Raw genomic sequence first — 15,477 nt, 5'->3', positions numbered from 1 at the left:
TAGATCCTTCTAGGTGTAAAGTACCTGTCTGGAAACGTCCTCTGTGACCTCCTGTAACAGTGAACTTGTAGCCCCACTCTGTGTTACTCATGTCTGACATGAATTTGTAGTACAGGGTATCACCTGAGAGAAAGACACACACAGAACACAATGAGAAACAGAATTCAGACATAACAGTCATTAGGGCTGCCCTGAAAGCTTGAGTGAGAATTTCCGGCAAATATTTGAAACTCTAAGCAGGAAAGTGCAGAGTCTGCATGTCCAGGAGGTTTTGACTTGTCTTTTAATAAGTCACCTCAGTGTCTTCCTTGCTGTGACACTTACCACTCCTTCAGGTGTTTCTCTGCTGTCACACACACACACGCCTAAAGCAGAAAAATAATGACAAGTTTCTAAAAGTATTACTTACCAGGAATCTCAAAATCTGACCATTTCTGAGGGGAGCCACTGAAGTTGTGGACATCCTGGAGAAAATCACTGCTGCTGGACATGATGAGCTCATCACAGCCTTCCTCTGTGTAGCAGCGGGAGTCAAACTTTACTGACAGGTAGATGGCCCCTGGGATGTGCACCTTGTCCTGTAGAGAGAAGATGGACACAATAGTCTTCAAACTGAACTGAAAAAAGACCATTAGTGAAAAGTCTTCCAGAGAAAACTTTGCGGCCAGCTAAAAGGTTGAAACTGAGAAGAGTTCATGACAAATGAGGAAAAACAAACTTCTTTAAAAACAATTATGGCTGTAACTGATGGTAAAAAAAAAAGAAGTTTACCCACCTCAAAGTTGGTGTTGTTGTCATACGGGTGTTTGGACTCTCTGATCTGCACAGCCATACCCGGCTCCTCCATGAACTGGCAACCAGTGAGGGACAGACTGCAAAGCATACTCTGGCTGCAACCCTTCAGCACCCTCTGGAGAATCTGATCAATAAATTATCATTATTATAATCTATCTATAGAAGCAAGAAGCATCTGTGTGTATGTGTGTGTATGTGTGTCTAGTTCATATCTTGCTGACCGTTAGTCAGACTGACCTAAGATTTCCTATGCGGCTTGCACATGGTACGAAGGTGTGCATCCTCGATTTTGAAGATTTTTTAAATTATTTTTCAAAATATCATTATTTACGTAGCACGTGTTGCTGCACTGTTTCCGATCGGACGCCTTTTAGGGGAGCTCCGCCCCATTGTGTGATAGGCCTACACCTGGTCAGTAACACAATTCACTCTGGATTTTCCAATAATATTCTAATAGTTTCCAGTGAATATCAATGTTCAATGTGTATGTGCTGGATGGTGTGGTACCTTATGAAAAGTAAGTGTTTTATGGAGTTGCAGACGTTGTAGTGGTCTGCATGTAATGTGCAAATTCTATTATTCACGATTAGCATGCTAAGCGGAGATTTTAGCTTTATTCACTTGTTATGTTGCATTACTATGTAATTCAGGGATGACATTAATGTTGCTTAGCATCGGATACTTACATGCAATATAGTATATCAGCTAATTGGGTTCATGTTAATGTACTTTTAGTAAAGCATACTGCGTATTGTGCTATCTCACGATTAGCATGCTAAGCCGAGATTTAAGCCCCTTCTTCTGCATCAGTTTGATCCATTGAAAACAGTAAAAACAAAACTTTATTAACTGACAGCTAAGCATAATATGGACGGAAAGATAGTGTTTCTGTTATTTAAGGTTACACTAGCAAGAGGCATTAGCCAACACTATCGATGTGTGGATTTGTTTGACCAAATGGCACTTCGCACCGCAATACGAACACATACTTCCTACGGGCACTGCACTAGTAACATTAATCCACAAAACCTTTATCATAGAAATAACATTCACAAAACACAGTTAACTGCCCACCTTTTCCCAGAGTGGCCTCTCCTCCAGCTGCATTAACATGTCCAGGATGTAGGCCATGTGCGAGGCACCGTTCAGCTCCAGGGCCTCCTCGCTCAGCGATGCCTCTGCGGGCCAGTCGGCCAGCAGCGAGGCCAGCACGTGGCGGGCGTACAGCGTGGCGATGGCCTGGTTGACCTTCACCAGGTATTGACGAACTGCCCGGTTGCTGCGCACATCCAGCTCCTTGTGCAGTAGAGCTGAACTTTTGGTGCGCCTCTGTTTGGCGTAGCTGAGCTGTAAGTCGCTCTCTGAATTTGTGATGAGCTTCTGGGCCACTACGTTGATCTCCTCTGTGGCCTTTTCACAGTGACTGGGTTTAGACTGTGGGAGGACGGCGAGGATGGAGATATATCAGAATATTGGCATATGAGGAACTCTCAAACTTTTTTCCAAAGTTACTCATCTCTTCTTGTCTTGTAATGTCGGTGATTTGCCAAACACATTTCCTTGTAGTGCTTTTTAACATTTAAAAAAACCTCTTTGAAATGTTCCAATTTCAATGCCAATTCAACTCACCACGCATGACACCACGATCATATCCGTGTCCACGGCCTTGGTGTTCCTCTCTTCAGAGCGAGGCCGCCTGGTGGGTTGCCACTTCTGAGCCAGCGTACGGATTGTCTCATCTGTTTTTATCTCTTCTCCATCAAATCTGAAAATAACACGAAGGCACAACACATAACAGAGAGGCAGTATTAGATTGTAAAATATGACCTTTACCACTGTTGGTCGTATAATATAAAAAAAAAAAAAAAAGTAAATTAAGAAGAATTTGTCAATACGGACTGACCTCTTCTGCACCTCCAGGAAGAAGGAGTCAGTTCTCTTCATCTGCAACTCATACATGGCTCGCAGGATGGGCAGAGGGGCGTTTAAGGCATCGTGTGTGATCTGCATTGAAAGAAAAGGGATAATTACATCATACTAGTAGAATACTGACAAAAACCAAACGGTTTGAACACATCACTCCCATTTTAACATCTCATCGCTCATGGTGCTTTTAGTCATTATGGCCAGACTCTCTGGAACTTAAGGTCTGCTACATCTGTGTCCTCTTTCAAAAGCAGACTAAAAACATATCTGTTTTCATTAGCTTTTATTAGGTTTTTAATTTCCCTTTTCTTTAAATTGTATATGCTTTTAATTGTAATACATTTGCATCACGTGTGTTCATTTTAATGTTATATATCTGTAATAACCCACTTCATGTTATCTAACCTTATAATGTATGCTTTTATATTTGTATTTTTGTTTCTTTTGTCATGTATGATATTTGCCTATTTTCTTTTGTTTGTTTTGATTTTCATTTATTGAAGCACATTGAGTCTAAGGTTATTATAGTTAACGAAATGACGAAAACTAGAATAGAAAAAACATTTTCGTGAACTGAAATAAAAATAAAAACGAGAGTTTTTAAAAAATAAACTAACTGAAAATGTGAAACTTTTTTCATACGTAAACCTTTTGGTTGATATGAAACCTATTTCATTTATTTGGTTTTATGACTTAGTAAACTTATTGGAGCTAAGATAGATAAGACAAAGGAAATAAAGGCAACATTTATTGTGACCTTATTGTTTCTCACACCCAACACACAGCCCATTACAAAAAACTAAAACTAACACTAAAACTAATAAAAACTAAACTAAAACTAAGCATTTTCAAAAAAATAAAAAGTAATTAAAACTAGCAAACACACTTTAAAAACCTCATTAAAACTAACTGAATTTGAAAACAAAAATTGACATCAAAATTTAAACTAAAACTAATGAAAAATCCAAAACTATTATAACCTTGCCTGTTGTATCAAATGTGCTATATAAATAAACTTGACTTGATTACATTTTGCTGCGTGTATTCTGAATGGTGACCCTCATTACCTGGAAGCAAATCTTGGTCTCCTCGTCGAGCCCCTCTAAGGGGTCGGGCTTGTTGACGTCGGTTTCGTCGGCGCAGCAGCTGGAGTGGTCAGAGTCGTGCTCCTTGTCCTGCTCTCTTTGGTCTCGCTCCGGGTCCTGGGCCATGGAATGGATCTCCCTCTTGGACGAGTAGAGCATGATGGAGAGAATCTCCAGATCTCTCAGCAGCCACAGCTTGCTGAAACCCGTCCCTTTGCTGCACTTCCTCACCAGCAGCTGGGTCAGGCCTGACTGCTGGATGTCCTCCTGAGCTTGCTCCACTCCGTGTTTCTACACAAGAGGAGAAGAAGAAGAAAATGACCTCTGGTTAGGCCTGTCACGATAACACATATTTGAGGACGATATATTTTCCCAGAAACCATCACGATACTATCGTTGTATCGATGTTGTTTTAGTTTTAAAACGATATTAGAGCATAATAAGATTCTTTTCCACAGAAATGCATTTTTAAATCTCGAGAATATTAAATATTGGAATAGAAATGTGGAAAATAAAAATAAAAATAAAAATATCCAAGATAAATAAAACATAAATAAAAAAACTACAACCAAAACAAATAAAATAGACTTTCAGGCTCTGAGATAAACATTATGTATTATATTTGTAGTGTACAGTAGTGTTGTAGTGTAAGTGTACACTTCTTCCTACTCCCTTTTGAACATGTATGATTTCATTTAATGTTAAGAGAAATGAACAACTGAGCTGTTGCATGTACATGTTTGACCTGTTCTCGTTTTCTTTTCTTTTTCTTTTTTCTCTCATTGTATATTTCTTTTCATTTCACTTCTATTTTATCTTATTTTTAGTGTTTTTGTTCACTTTTACATGTTCAAAATAAAATTCTCAATCAATCAATCAATCAATCAAAGTTGAGTTTATAATAAAAACCAATAATTTAATTTAGTGCTGATAGCGGCATTAAATCTGTGGCCTAGAGGTTAGGAATTGGGCTTTTAACAGAGGGGTTGCCGGTTTGAATCCTAAGGAAGAAGTGCCTTTGAGCAAGGCATTAAACCCCCGCTGCTCCATACTGGGTTCACTGGTGTGTGAAGGATGGGTTAAACGCAGAGGACAAATTCACTGCTTGCTGTTTCAGTGTTTGTTCAAAACTGAGTCTTAATCTAAATATTTAAAGACAGACATTTAAAATTTCACTCGTGAACCTCAATAGGAGTTTCAAATGTAAAAACCCCCATTGAAACTCAGTGCAGCCATGGTACCTTCAGCGTATTGTAGAGGCCTTTAAGAGCTAAGGAGAGAACCCAGGATGCCTCCACAGCATCAGGAGAGCCATTGTCCTGGCTGGCCTGCAGGAGGTGGCTGATGATGGAGGTGAAATTGCTCAGGTAGCGGCTAAGCAGGGCCATCGGGCAGCCCTGACTCTCTGACTGGCCCGGCAGGCCGACTGCAGTTGAATCCTGAGACTGGATGAGTTGGTAGTCCTTCACTAGTAAGAGGGAAAAAAAGCACACAGAGGGTTAAATCCATGATCGTTTCTACTCACTGGCAAAGTTGTTTGAGTGTGCTCCAGCTGAACCAACCTGTTTTCCTCTTGCGTGTCTTGACATCCACCACTGCAGCGTGGTTCTTCTCTGTGAAGTGTTTGAGCAAGATCATGTTGTGCTGCTCATTGGCGTTGTCGATAAACACCGTCTGTGTGCCCACACACAGCACCTGAGACACACAGAGGAGCCACAGCTGAGCTTAGTAATGGGAGCACAGCGTACAGTGTTGTGTGTTTACAGTGGTGGTGTTGTACCTACCTCGGGGAAGCCCACCAGCACCAGCAGCGTGAAGAGGTTGGTGCGTTTTAGAGTTTGCGGCAGCTGCTGAACACAGTGGTCAGTGAAGGCAGCGATGACTGCGCTCCACTCGGGACAAGCATTCAGACTGTGTAAAATATCTGCCACTGTGCATGCCCAATCCAGACCAATACGGCTGCAACACAGAGGAAAACACCGTTTGATTAAAAGGACCAACTTGCATAAATTCCAGCATTATTAAATAGTGTAAATAGGCCTGTCACGATAATTACTATATTGACTTATCGTTCGATATATAAAAATGGACACAATATTTTTTTTGTGGACTCAATATATTGACTTTTTGTGCTTTTTTTGTGTTGTGTTTAAAGTAATGCTGCAAATGCTTGACAGGCAGTACGGATTGCATATATATATATAAATATATATATATATATATGTATATATATATATATAAAAATATATAAATATATGTTTCCCAAGCAGCCATTCCACCTGTTTATATGTTATTTTAATAATAAAATAATATAATAAATAATTATTTTCTCATTACAAAATTGTGTTAACAGAGCCTGAAAGTCTATTTTATTTGTTTTGGTTGTAGTTTATTTATTTATGTTTTATTTATCTAGGATATTTAAATATTTATTTTCCACATTTCAATTCCAATGATTGATATTATCGACATTAAAAATGCATTGCTGTGGAAAAGGATGTACTTATTATGTTCCGATATAGTTATAAAACTAAAACAACATCGATACAACGATACTATCGTTTATTGTGATTTCTGGGAAAATATTTCGTCCTAAAAATGTGTTATCGTGACAGGTCTGATTGTAAAGATAACTGAAGATGGAATCCCAATGCCATAACTTCACATACGTAGTCTCAGACCACACATCATAATATTTCACAAAGTGAAACCACACAGATGCTTCACCAATGTTGATTAAATTACACAATTATATATAAATACTTGTACCCACTTTGTAAAATAACAGCTAAGGGCATTTAAGTTATTTTATTTCCATTGTTGCATTTTCTTTTATCAGGAAAAGAAAATATCTCACGTGTCTTTTCAGGATTGGCTAAAATCCATGTAGCTGCTAACAAGTACAGACTGGACCGTTCTCACAGCAAACATTTTTAAATGTCGTGTCGTGTTTGTAGGAAAAACACATTCAGTAACATTCCACTTAGGGGAAGTTCTGCAGGATTCCCACTCTTGTTTTCCAGGATCTTTTTCAATAATTTTTCTTGTTAATATAGGACAACACTTGCTCACAAATGGTTACATGATTTATGAGTAGATTTGACACATTTAACCCCAGCTGTATCTCTCCTTTTTTAATAACGAAGGTTTTATGATGAAATGTCTCAAGTTGATTACAAGTGACGGCTACACCCATCACTGCTTACTGTATGATAAGGTTGTGTAGCTTCCTCTTTTAAAAAGCCAAAAGATGATTCATTTCCACTTGGCTTCCTGCTGGCTGAACAGCTAGATTCACTGAGGTGAGAGCCAAAATGAAAAGGGAGTGTGTATTTGTTCTAATCTGCTTTAAAGTGTCACATCACCAACAGTCGAGTTTCAAACATAATATGCACTTTGGTTTAGGTAGGCAAGTCTGGAGGTAAAACACAATTATACATTAATATCTAGTGATTTTAATTAATTTCCAGGTGTTTTCATGAGTGGAAAACTAGTTTCTAATTGTCCATATTTTACAGGATGTTTTCTGAGTTTTGGGTTTTAATTATCTCTAAGCCAGAATCATCAAAATTACAAGAAAAACAGGCGTGAAATATTTCACTCTATGTGTAATGAATCTAAATAATGAATGAGTTTCACTTTCTGAAATGATTGACTTTTTCATGATATTCTAATTTTTTGAGATGTACCTGTAATAGAACTGTAACCACCATTAATTTCACATGTGCTGTGTCCTACTATGACCAGTCAAAATGTCTGCTGTGAAAAAGATCCCTTCTTCTGAGTATTAATATCTTCAGGTGTGTCATCAAGAAAATGTTTTACCTGTCTAAACAGACAGCTCCGAGACTGAAGAGCAGCTGGGTGGTCTTCCATCCCTGGGTGTCTGAGCTGGCTGCCTCTCCTTGTGTTAGCAAGTCATATTTGTCAGCCAGGGCCTCGGTGACGGCAGCGTCGGCCTCCATCGGAGGGATCCGGAGCAGCAGCTGACCCAGTAGTCCCAGTGTGAGGTGGTAGGTCTCGTTGAGAGAGCCAGCGTTGGAAATGACTGCCCGGAAGAGCTTGGGCAGGATGGAGTTCAGACTGGGCAGAGACAGGGTGCTGCCCTGAGGATACAAGAAAGATGATGAACATGTTATCTGCAGATACAGTCAAGAAAAAAAATTATCAGACCACCCTTATTTTTTCCAGTTTATTTTTCATTTTAATGCCTGGTACAACTAAAGGTACATTTGTTTGGACAAATGTAATGATAACAACAAAAATAGCTCATAAGAGTTTGATAATAACCAAAATCATTATCAAGAAAAACATGGAAAATGTCTAGATATCAGCTCTTAAATTAAACTCTTATGAGCTATTTTTGTTGTAACCATTATATTGTTCAAACAAATATACCTTTAGTTGTACCAGGCATTAAAATAAACAAGAAATTGGAGAAAAAGGGTGGTCTAATAATATTTTCCATCAGTGTAGATACAAAACATGCTGAAGCAACACTGTGAATAAGGGTAACAAATGATTTTAGTACATTTCTTTGATTTAACATACCTGATCATAATAATAAGGCTACTGCCAGCAGCACCCCCAAAGCTCACTTAATAACATGTTAGATCTAGTTTGTTCAACTTGAACAAAAAACAACGTGTAAAAATTGAGCAGTGACTTCCTGGGGTCGCACTGGTTGCTTGGCAACCTCAAGGTGATGACAAGATTCTAGGAAGCTGCAACACCTGCCCAAGAAGCAGTCTGGCACTTAACTCCTTATAAAACATTTTTTGTGCAGATTAAAAAAGCAGATAGAAGGTGTTAATTAGTAAGCTTTAGAGGTGCTGTCAGGTATACTTTCAACAAAGCCAAATCAGCTATTCAGCATACTTAGCACACTAATACTGACTGGCTGCGGCGTCATATTTAACATGCAGATATGAGAGAAGCAGCCAATTTGTCACCCAACTCTCTGAAGGAAAGTGTATTTCCTAAAACGATTTCTTCAGCATTACATTTGCTGAACCCATCACCATCCTTCATTGAGGAAAAGACCCACTCTGGGTTGTTTGTATTTCTTTAACCCTTAGAGAACCACATAGACCTATTTCTGTCTTTTTTTGGGGGTGAACAGGAGATCTTTAGGGCGAAAAAGCATATAAACAGTATATGTCACACAGAAGTGGTGTACGGTATCTGAAAGCTGGAAACCTGAAGATGAATTTGAGATGCAGATCAAATGCAAATAACCAAAAAGTTTCGGTCAAGCACCTATTTTAAATTTTAAAAGTCATACAGGTGACAATACATGAGAATATGAAAGTGATCCCCATGCTCAATTGTGTCTCATAAGTTGTTGCAGCAATATTTGGGTGTGTACCATTTGTTACACAGATATGTTGTTAAGTTTTACATAATTTTTCCCATCATTCTGGAATTGAAAAATATGGAGAAATAAAATCCCTCTAAAAATCCCATCAAGACAACAAGACCTTGAGGAATACAGTAGAAACATGCATGCTGTGATTTGGTATCAAAAACTTATGACACTTGGAGATTTTTACAAAAACTGCATTTTTCTCCACTGTGGCATTAAAACTGAGCCCAGGATGCTGCAACGGTGCTCTTGCAAAACAGTAACAGTAACAGCTTATAAGCACAGTCTACATCCTGTGAGTAAGAATAGCATAAGATAAAGACTCTCAACGCTAAAATCTGGTCTTTGGTTTCACATACTGGTTTTGCTGGTGGCAGCATGGCTGCTAGTAGTCCCAGGATCCTCTCTCTGGAGCACTCTGAAAACACATGCTCCTGAAGGGGAACCTGGGGCAGCCTCTCATCCGTCTCCTTGACAACATCGGATGCTGGAGAGCTGACTGTTCCTGCACCAGACTCTGACGCTGAAAAAACAACAACAACAACAACAACCTTCAGGATTGATCCAGATAGCTACAGGACACTGATAACCACTAATAAACAGAATCAGCCTGGTGGAGGTATTCTCAGTACTTACGTCGGACCACAGGAGAGAGGGGGTCTTCACTGGACACAGAAGGCGTCTGGCTAAGGCTGGGGGAGTCCAGGGTGTCTTGAGCAACCAGCTTACTCTTCTCCCCTTCTCCAGTGTTCAGGATGGACGACACCTCTGAAGGAGCAGAGGGAGGAGAGCTCACCTCCTTTGTCTTTTTCTCGTTAACTGACGGTTTATTCTAGAGGAGAGAAGATACAAGTTCAGTCGGCTGGCAGCCCAAAAGTATGAGAATACCAAATACTGTATGTAGTGGCAAGCCAAGAAAATTCCACTTGAGGGAATCTGAAGTTGCTGAAGTTGTTTTGAACTCGTTGTGGTGCCAAAAATGAGATCTTCCAAAAGGTATGTGTTTGATTTATTTATGACAATTACAAACAAAAAGGTCCGGGCAAACTGAATGAATGAATGACTTAAAATGAGCTTGTTAACGTAACAAATTTGCAGTGACTTGCTGAAACGCATACTTTCTCTTGCACAAACACATACGGTTGAAAAACTGTGTGGCTTCCCTAATTCTTATTTAGTGATTTTCCTGCCACATGTCCACCCATGACTCCCCTAAATGCTTTCTATTCCCGTGGGTGATCAGCTGTGCAGGTGATGTCACCACAACTTCATACAGCCCACTCACACACACACTATCACACATGAAAATACAACACTGCATTACCTACCTCACAGACTTAAATCTTTATACATCCATTCTTGAAATATTTATAAGTGTGTATGGTACACATATCAGCTCTATGTGTTTTTTCTTCTGTTCTACTTCCTGTCAATATAATGATCCACTCCCCAAATAGAGATCATTTATATTATCTAATAAGGTGACTTGTGTTCCTCACCTTGTCCCTGGGAGACGATGGGGAGCAGATAGCTGCAGTGCTGCCAGGGAGAGAGGAGGTGTCAGTGTTTGTACTGAGCTCCTGAGAGGACTCTGGAGAGACTGGACACAGCTCACTATCGGAAGCTGATTCATTGGATGACAGCAGAGCGAGCAAGGCTGAGGACCGTAGACCTGCAAGGAGGAAGACAAAGAGATTTGTAGAACATAAAAGGACAGAACACAAAAATATAGGAAAGAAAAATCTGAGATATCATGTGACACATGGGTAAACAATGAAACATCCCCTCCCAACCATTGTTGAACCCAAGGTCAAGTAAAGATAATAGAATAAAATAATAGAATAAAATTCTACAATTTGTGTAGAAAAAGGTGCATTTGTTTGGACAAACATAATGATAACAACAAAAATAGCATGACATGACATGAGGGCTGCCAACCTTAGTCCACACTAATCCTGAGTTTTTAGGAGGCTGGTGACAGATGGTGCACTGTGTTGTAGGTAGGGCACTGATCCTTACAGTCAGTCTGTCCACTTCAGGACCGATTTTGAAGAAATAATTTCTCCCTGTATCAGCCTCAGAACCAAGCGGCAACCCGCAATGAAGCCAATGCATTAGTGTCAGTTCCTTGAATGGCCACTAGAGGCTGGCTCCAAAAAAACATTTTGGTCCCTAATAATAATAATAATGTACATGGTATTCCCCCATATACAGTCATGGAAAAAAATATAAGACCATTGTTTTCTTAAATTTCCTGTTCATTTTAATACCTGGTACAAATAAGGTACATTTGTGTGGACAAATATAATGATAACAACAAAAGTAGCTAAAAAGAGTTTAATTTAAGAGCTGATATCTAGACCTTTTTCATGGTTTTCTTGATAATGATTTTGGTTATTATCAAGAAAACCATGAAAAATGGCTAGATATCAGCTCTTAAATTAAACTCTTTTTAGCTACTTTTGTTGTTATCATTATATTTGTCCAAACAAATGTTGATTTACTAGTACCAGCCATTAAAATGAACAACAAATTGAAGAAAACAAGGGTGGTCTAATTAATGTCCTTTTCCTTTAAGAAACGAAATTCTGGTTTGGACTTACCTTTGCCAGTCTGCCCCTTGAGCAAACAGTCGGTGATGAGTTGGGAGCAGTGTGTCTGCAGGGCTGCAGCCTGGCTCAGGTTGCTGCTGTCCAAAGCCTCTCCGTCCGTCTGCTTCTGACTGCTCAGCTCTGACGTGTAAAGTGCCAAAGCAGCAAACAGTAGCCAGGAGTAGTTGTGAATGTAGGGCTGGATCAAGCGATGGCGATCACTGATTCGAATGGTCACCATGGGGTACACTGTGATCCGGTGGGTGGGCAGGTGGCTAGAGATGTTAGAAATTAATTATGTTATTAAGTAAGTCAAAAACTTGGAGGAAAACCACTTTAACTAAGGGCTTTAGATGTGTCACCTGTCGGGATACTTCTTTGCATTGTAACAACCAAAGCACAGGTCAAAGTCTTCACAGACGTTGCAGTTGATCCTGCTGCCTACAATGAGCCCCTGGCAGTGGTCGCAGGCATATTCCATGTTCACCATCTCATGGTCATCCTCATGGCCCTCAGGTTTGGCACCACCTGGTTACAAACACATTCACATTAACCCTTTATAGGGCACTCATTGAAATACTTGGACATTTCAGCCCAACCAGGTGTTATTGGAGGATATTACAAGACTTTTACTTTTGTGACTTTTTTCAAAATGTTTAATTTTTAAGTTGCAAATCAAGGTCAATTGAGTTATTATTATTAAATTATTATAATACGAATTAGGCAGATGCTATGGTGTTACTATCTGTGACATAGCCTGATCTTCGCTGATTAGTTTTGATAAATCCATGTGGTTCTACAACCTCATGGAGAGCCACAGGGATCCCATTTGGATGTCAGCTGAAGGGACCAAAAAAGGGTTAAGGTTTGATGCTCTTATCTGACTTACAATTAGTGCAATTCCTGCGTGTCCCTAAACTCTGGACAAACAGATCCCCCTGTGTGACTGACTGAGTAGGTTAGTGGAGTGTGTAAGCTCACTGAGGAAGCAGGTCTTGCAGAGGTCCATGTCCATGCACTGCAGACATCGGTATCGGTGCCAAGGTGCCATCCTCTCACAGCCGTCACAGGAGATCACAACATTCAGCAGGTCACAGTAACGTGCGATGAACATGTGCATCTGTGGAGGACATCAGGTCAATTATTGAATGTATGCAGTATTATTATGATCAAACTTTCCTTCCAATGCTGAGCAATGCTCCCATGCATAGACCTGAGCTTAACCATGTACATTGAAATATTTGCTCACCTTCAGCTTGTTAAACTTCTAGAACAATACAGACATGCTTTTTTTCAGGATTGGGTCATGTTTTTCAATCATTTGGCTGTGTTAATGCATGTGGTCTAAATTTTGGCAAGGGTGTTCTGTTTTGTTTTTTAAAGTTCAACCTCAGCTCCTATAATAAGTTAAACCCCATTAGAAGCTCAAACAAGTGGCCATTACAGCATAAAAATATGCATTTTAAAATGTTTTATTATTTTCCATTAGATTGAGCCACTTTCTTAATTTTGCCTAATGGGACAATCACATATTTTCCAGCAGGGTTATTGCCGTAGTGTTTGTGTCGCAATCATTTAAATCAATGTTGCCAATTGTAAGACATATCCCCGATGTTACACCAATGCTAGCTTATAAGGTTGCAGGTTTAATTTAAGAGTATTACCTTCAGGACTGTATCTGTTTACTCTTAGGATGTAAAAGAAAACAGAGAGCAGAGAAGCACTTGGGGCACTCGGGCTAGGCACTAAGGGCCATTTGTTTCCCCAGACAGCGGTTTGTTAATGATTAGACTTTTTTAATCACTGTGAGTCAGTGATATACCTTCCTCCTGTCCTCCATGGAGTCCTCTTCATCGATTTTGTCATACCACTTCTCAAACATCCCGTCCATACACTCATCCATCCACTCCTGGTTCTTCTTGTAGTCTGCGATTTCATCTTCCTCTGTCCACTGACTGAAGATGAAATTAAATCACAGAAACAATCTATCATCTTTGCAATTGAAGTGGTTGGGATTCTGCCTAACATATAGCAAGATATTTCAAAAAAACAGACTATTGTGAATGAATGCAGCATTGAATGAGGTATTAGGGTATGGAGTTCCCAAAAAATGTTGAGTGTTATACCTAGGGAGTATAACTGATGTGGTGTTAAAGGAAGGCAATTAATTAGCCAAAGTGTTGCTCACAGCTTTTTTTTCTTCTCTTTTTTCTATTTATTTATTATTATTATTATTATTATTTTTAAATTGGATTGCAATGTACCTTTTACTTTTATTGGACTGCTGTACTTGTTTTTCTTTAAAAGTAATATAAAAAAAAAATTGGCTTGAGATGGACCCACCCACACACAATCAGTGGTTAGATATACAGGTGCATCTCAATAAATTAGAATATCATAGAAAAGTTTATTTCTGTCAGTAATTCAATTAAAAAAAGTGGAAATAACACATAATATAGATCCATTACACACAGAATGAAACATTTCATGTCTTTATTTATTTATTTTCTTCTAATTGGAATGATTATGGCTTACATTTAATTAAGACCTAAAATTCAGTGTCTCAAAAATGTTTGAATATTACAAAAGACCAATTTTAAAAAGTATGTTTAATATGGAAATGTTGGCCTCTGAAAAGTATGTCCATCTATAAGACTCAATACTTGGTTGGGGCTGTTTGACTTCAACTACTGGAAATGGACTTTTCCATTATATTCTGATTTATTGAGATGCACCTTTAGTACAGGAATGATTTATAATGGGAAAAAAAATACCTATTCTCTAAGATTGAAAGAAGATGAGTTTAACAGAAAATGGGAAAATGGATCAGGTTTCAACATGAAGACATTAGAATGTGTAATATATAATTAAATTGATGATAATGTAAACTGATGAATTGAAGTGTTAAGTAACAATGTAATGAAATGTATAACTGGGTGTAAACTGTAAATACCCCGGAGTTATAATTAGTTGTGTTATTATGCGTTTCATTTATATATGCAAAAAATCAATAGAAAGGAAAGTGGAAAAAAAAGAAAAAAAAAGAAATAGACTATTGATTTGTAAAAAATGAAAGTTTTGTCGTGTGCTAGTCTTAGCCATTGTTATAAATATTAAAAGCATTTAATTTCCACTGTGTGGTGCGTTTTTTGGGGTCTGATATTACCTGATGGCGATGTCATGAACACTGATGTTCTCCTGGGACATGCTGAGCAGGAGGTCAGGAAGCTTAATGTTCAGGAAGAGAGGAAGGTCGTGAACCTCCCAGCTCATGTCTAGAAGGTGCAACAGGCAGGTCTGCACACATGACAGGGCCGGCAGCAGGGCTCTAGAGAGCAGGGACAAGGCTCAGGTTACACCACTGCACACACACTGAGACTCACACAAATCATTGCTGTGAGCGCTTTTTAATTTCAGTGAATCTAGTTATGTGTGAACATGGTGCTTTACAAGGACGAGAGCTTACTTCTCATTGAGGCTGCTGAAGCCTTGCACCGCCTCCACCAGCATGAGCACCAACTGATGGTAGGAACGCCTCACCTCCTCTCCCAGCTTCTGCCCACTGTCTGACAGCTGAGAGAAATAACTGGAACAGACAGAGCAAAGGAAAATCCTGAGTGAAATACTACTGCACTTTTTTTCATCGTGGAGTTTTAATACACACAATATACAGTCATGGAAAAAATTATTAGACCATCCTTGTTTTCTTTAATTT

At 39.1% G+C, this 15,477-nt stretch overlaps 1 protein-coding gene across 1 annotated transcript in view; it reads right to left on the bottom strand.

Annotated features, from left to right (window-relative positions):
* zzef1 (zinc finger, ZZ-type with EF hand domain 1) overlaps positions 1–15,477 on the bottom strand; it is a 49,513-nt gene that overhangs the window by 11,361 nt on the left and 22,675 nt on the right. Inside the window, exons 31-50 of the mRNA XM_059352112.1 lie at positions 15,229–15,348; positions 14,929–15,090; positions 13,585–13,717; positions 12,744–12,882; positions 12,125–12,290; positions 11,775–12,037; positions 10,671–10,843; positions 9,808–10,003; positions 9,531–9,694; positions 7,632–7,912; positions 5,591–5,765; positions 5,369–5,501; positions 5,048–5,274; positions 3,789–4,097; positions 2,699–2,799; positions 2,425–2,560; positions 1,870–2,229; positions 776–919; positions 410–578; positions 25–123 (exon numbers count right to left, since the gene is read on the bottom strand). Coding sequence (XP_059208095.1) covers positions 25–123; positions 410–578; positions 776–919; positions 1,870–2,229; positions 2,425–2,560; positions 2,699–2,799; positions 3,789–4,097; positions 5,048–5,274; positions 5,369–5,501; positions 5,591–5,765; positions 7,632–7,912; positions 9,531–9,694; positions 9,808–10,003; positions 10,671–10,843; positions 11,775–12,037; positions 12,125–12,290; positions 12,744–12,882; positions 13,585–13,717; positions 14,929–15,090; positions 15,229–15,348 — 3,650 coding nt within the window. The remainder of the gene's footprint in view (positions 1–24; positions 124–409; positions 579–775; positions 920–1,869; positions 2,230–2,424; positions 2,561–2,698; positions 2,800–3,788; positions 4,098–5,047; positions 5,275–5,368; positions 5,502–5,590; positions 5,766–7,631; positions 7,913–9,530; positions 9,695–9,807; positions 10,004–10,670; positions 10,844–11,774; positions 12,038–12,124; positions 12,291–12,743; positions 12,883–13,584; positions 13,718–14,928; positions 15,091–15,228; positions 15,349–15,477) is intronic.

The sequence above is a fragment of the Centropristis striata genome, chromosome 15 (genome assembly GCF_030273125.1).
Source record: "Centropristis striata isolate RG_2023a ecotype Rhode Island chromosome 15, C.striata_1.0, whole genome shotgun sequence".
Classification (NCBI taxonomy): Eukaryota; Metazoa; Chordata; class Actinopteri; order Perciformes; family Serranidae; genus Centropristis; species Centropristis striata.
This window is presented reverse-complemented; position numbering and strand designations above follow the sequence as displayed.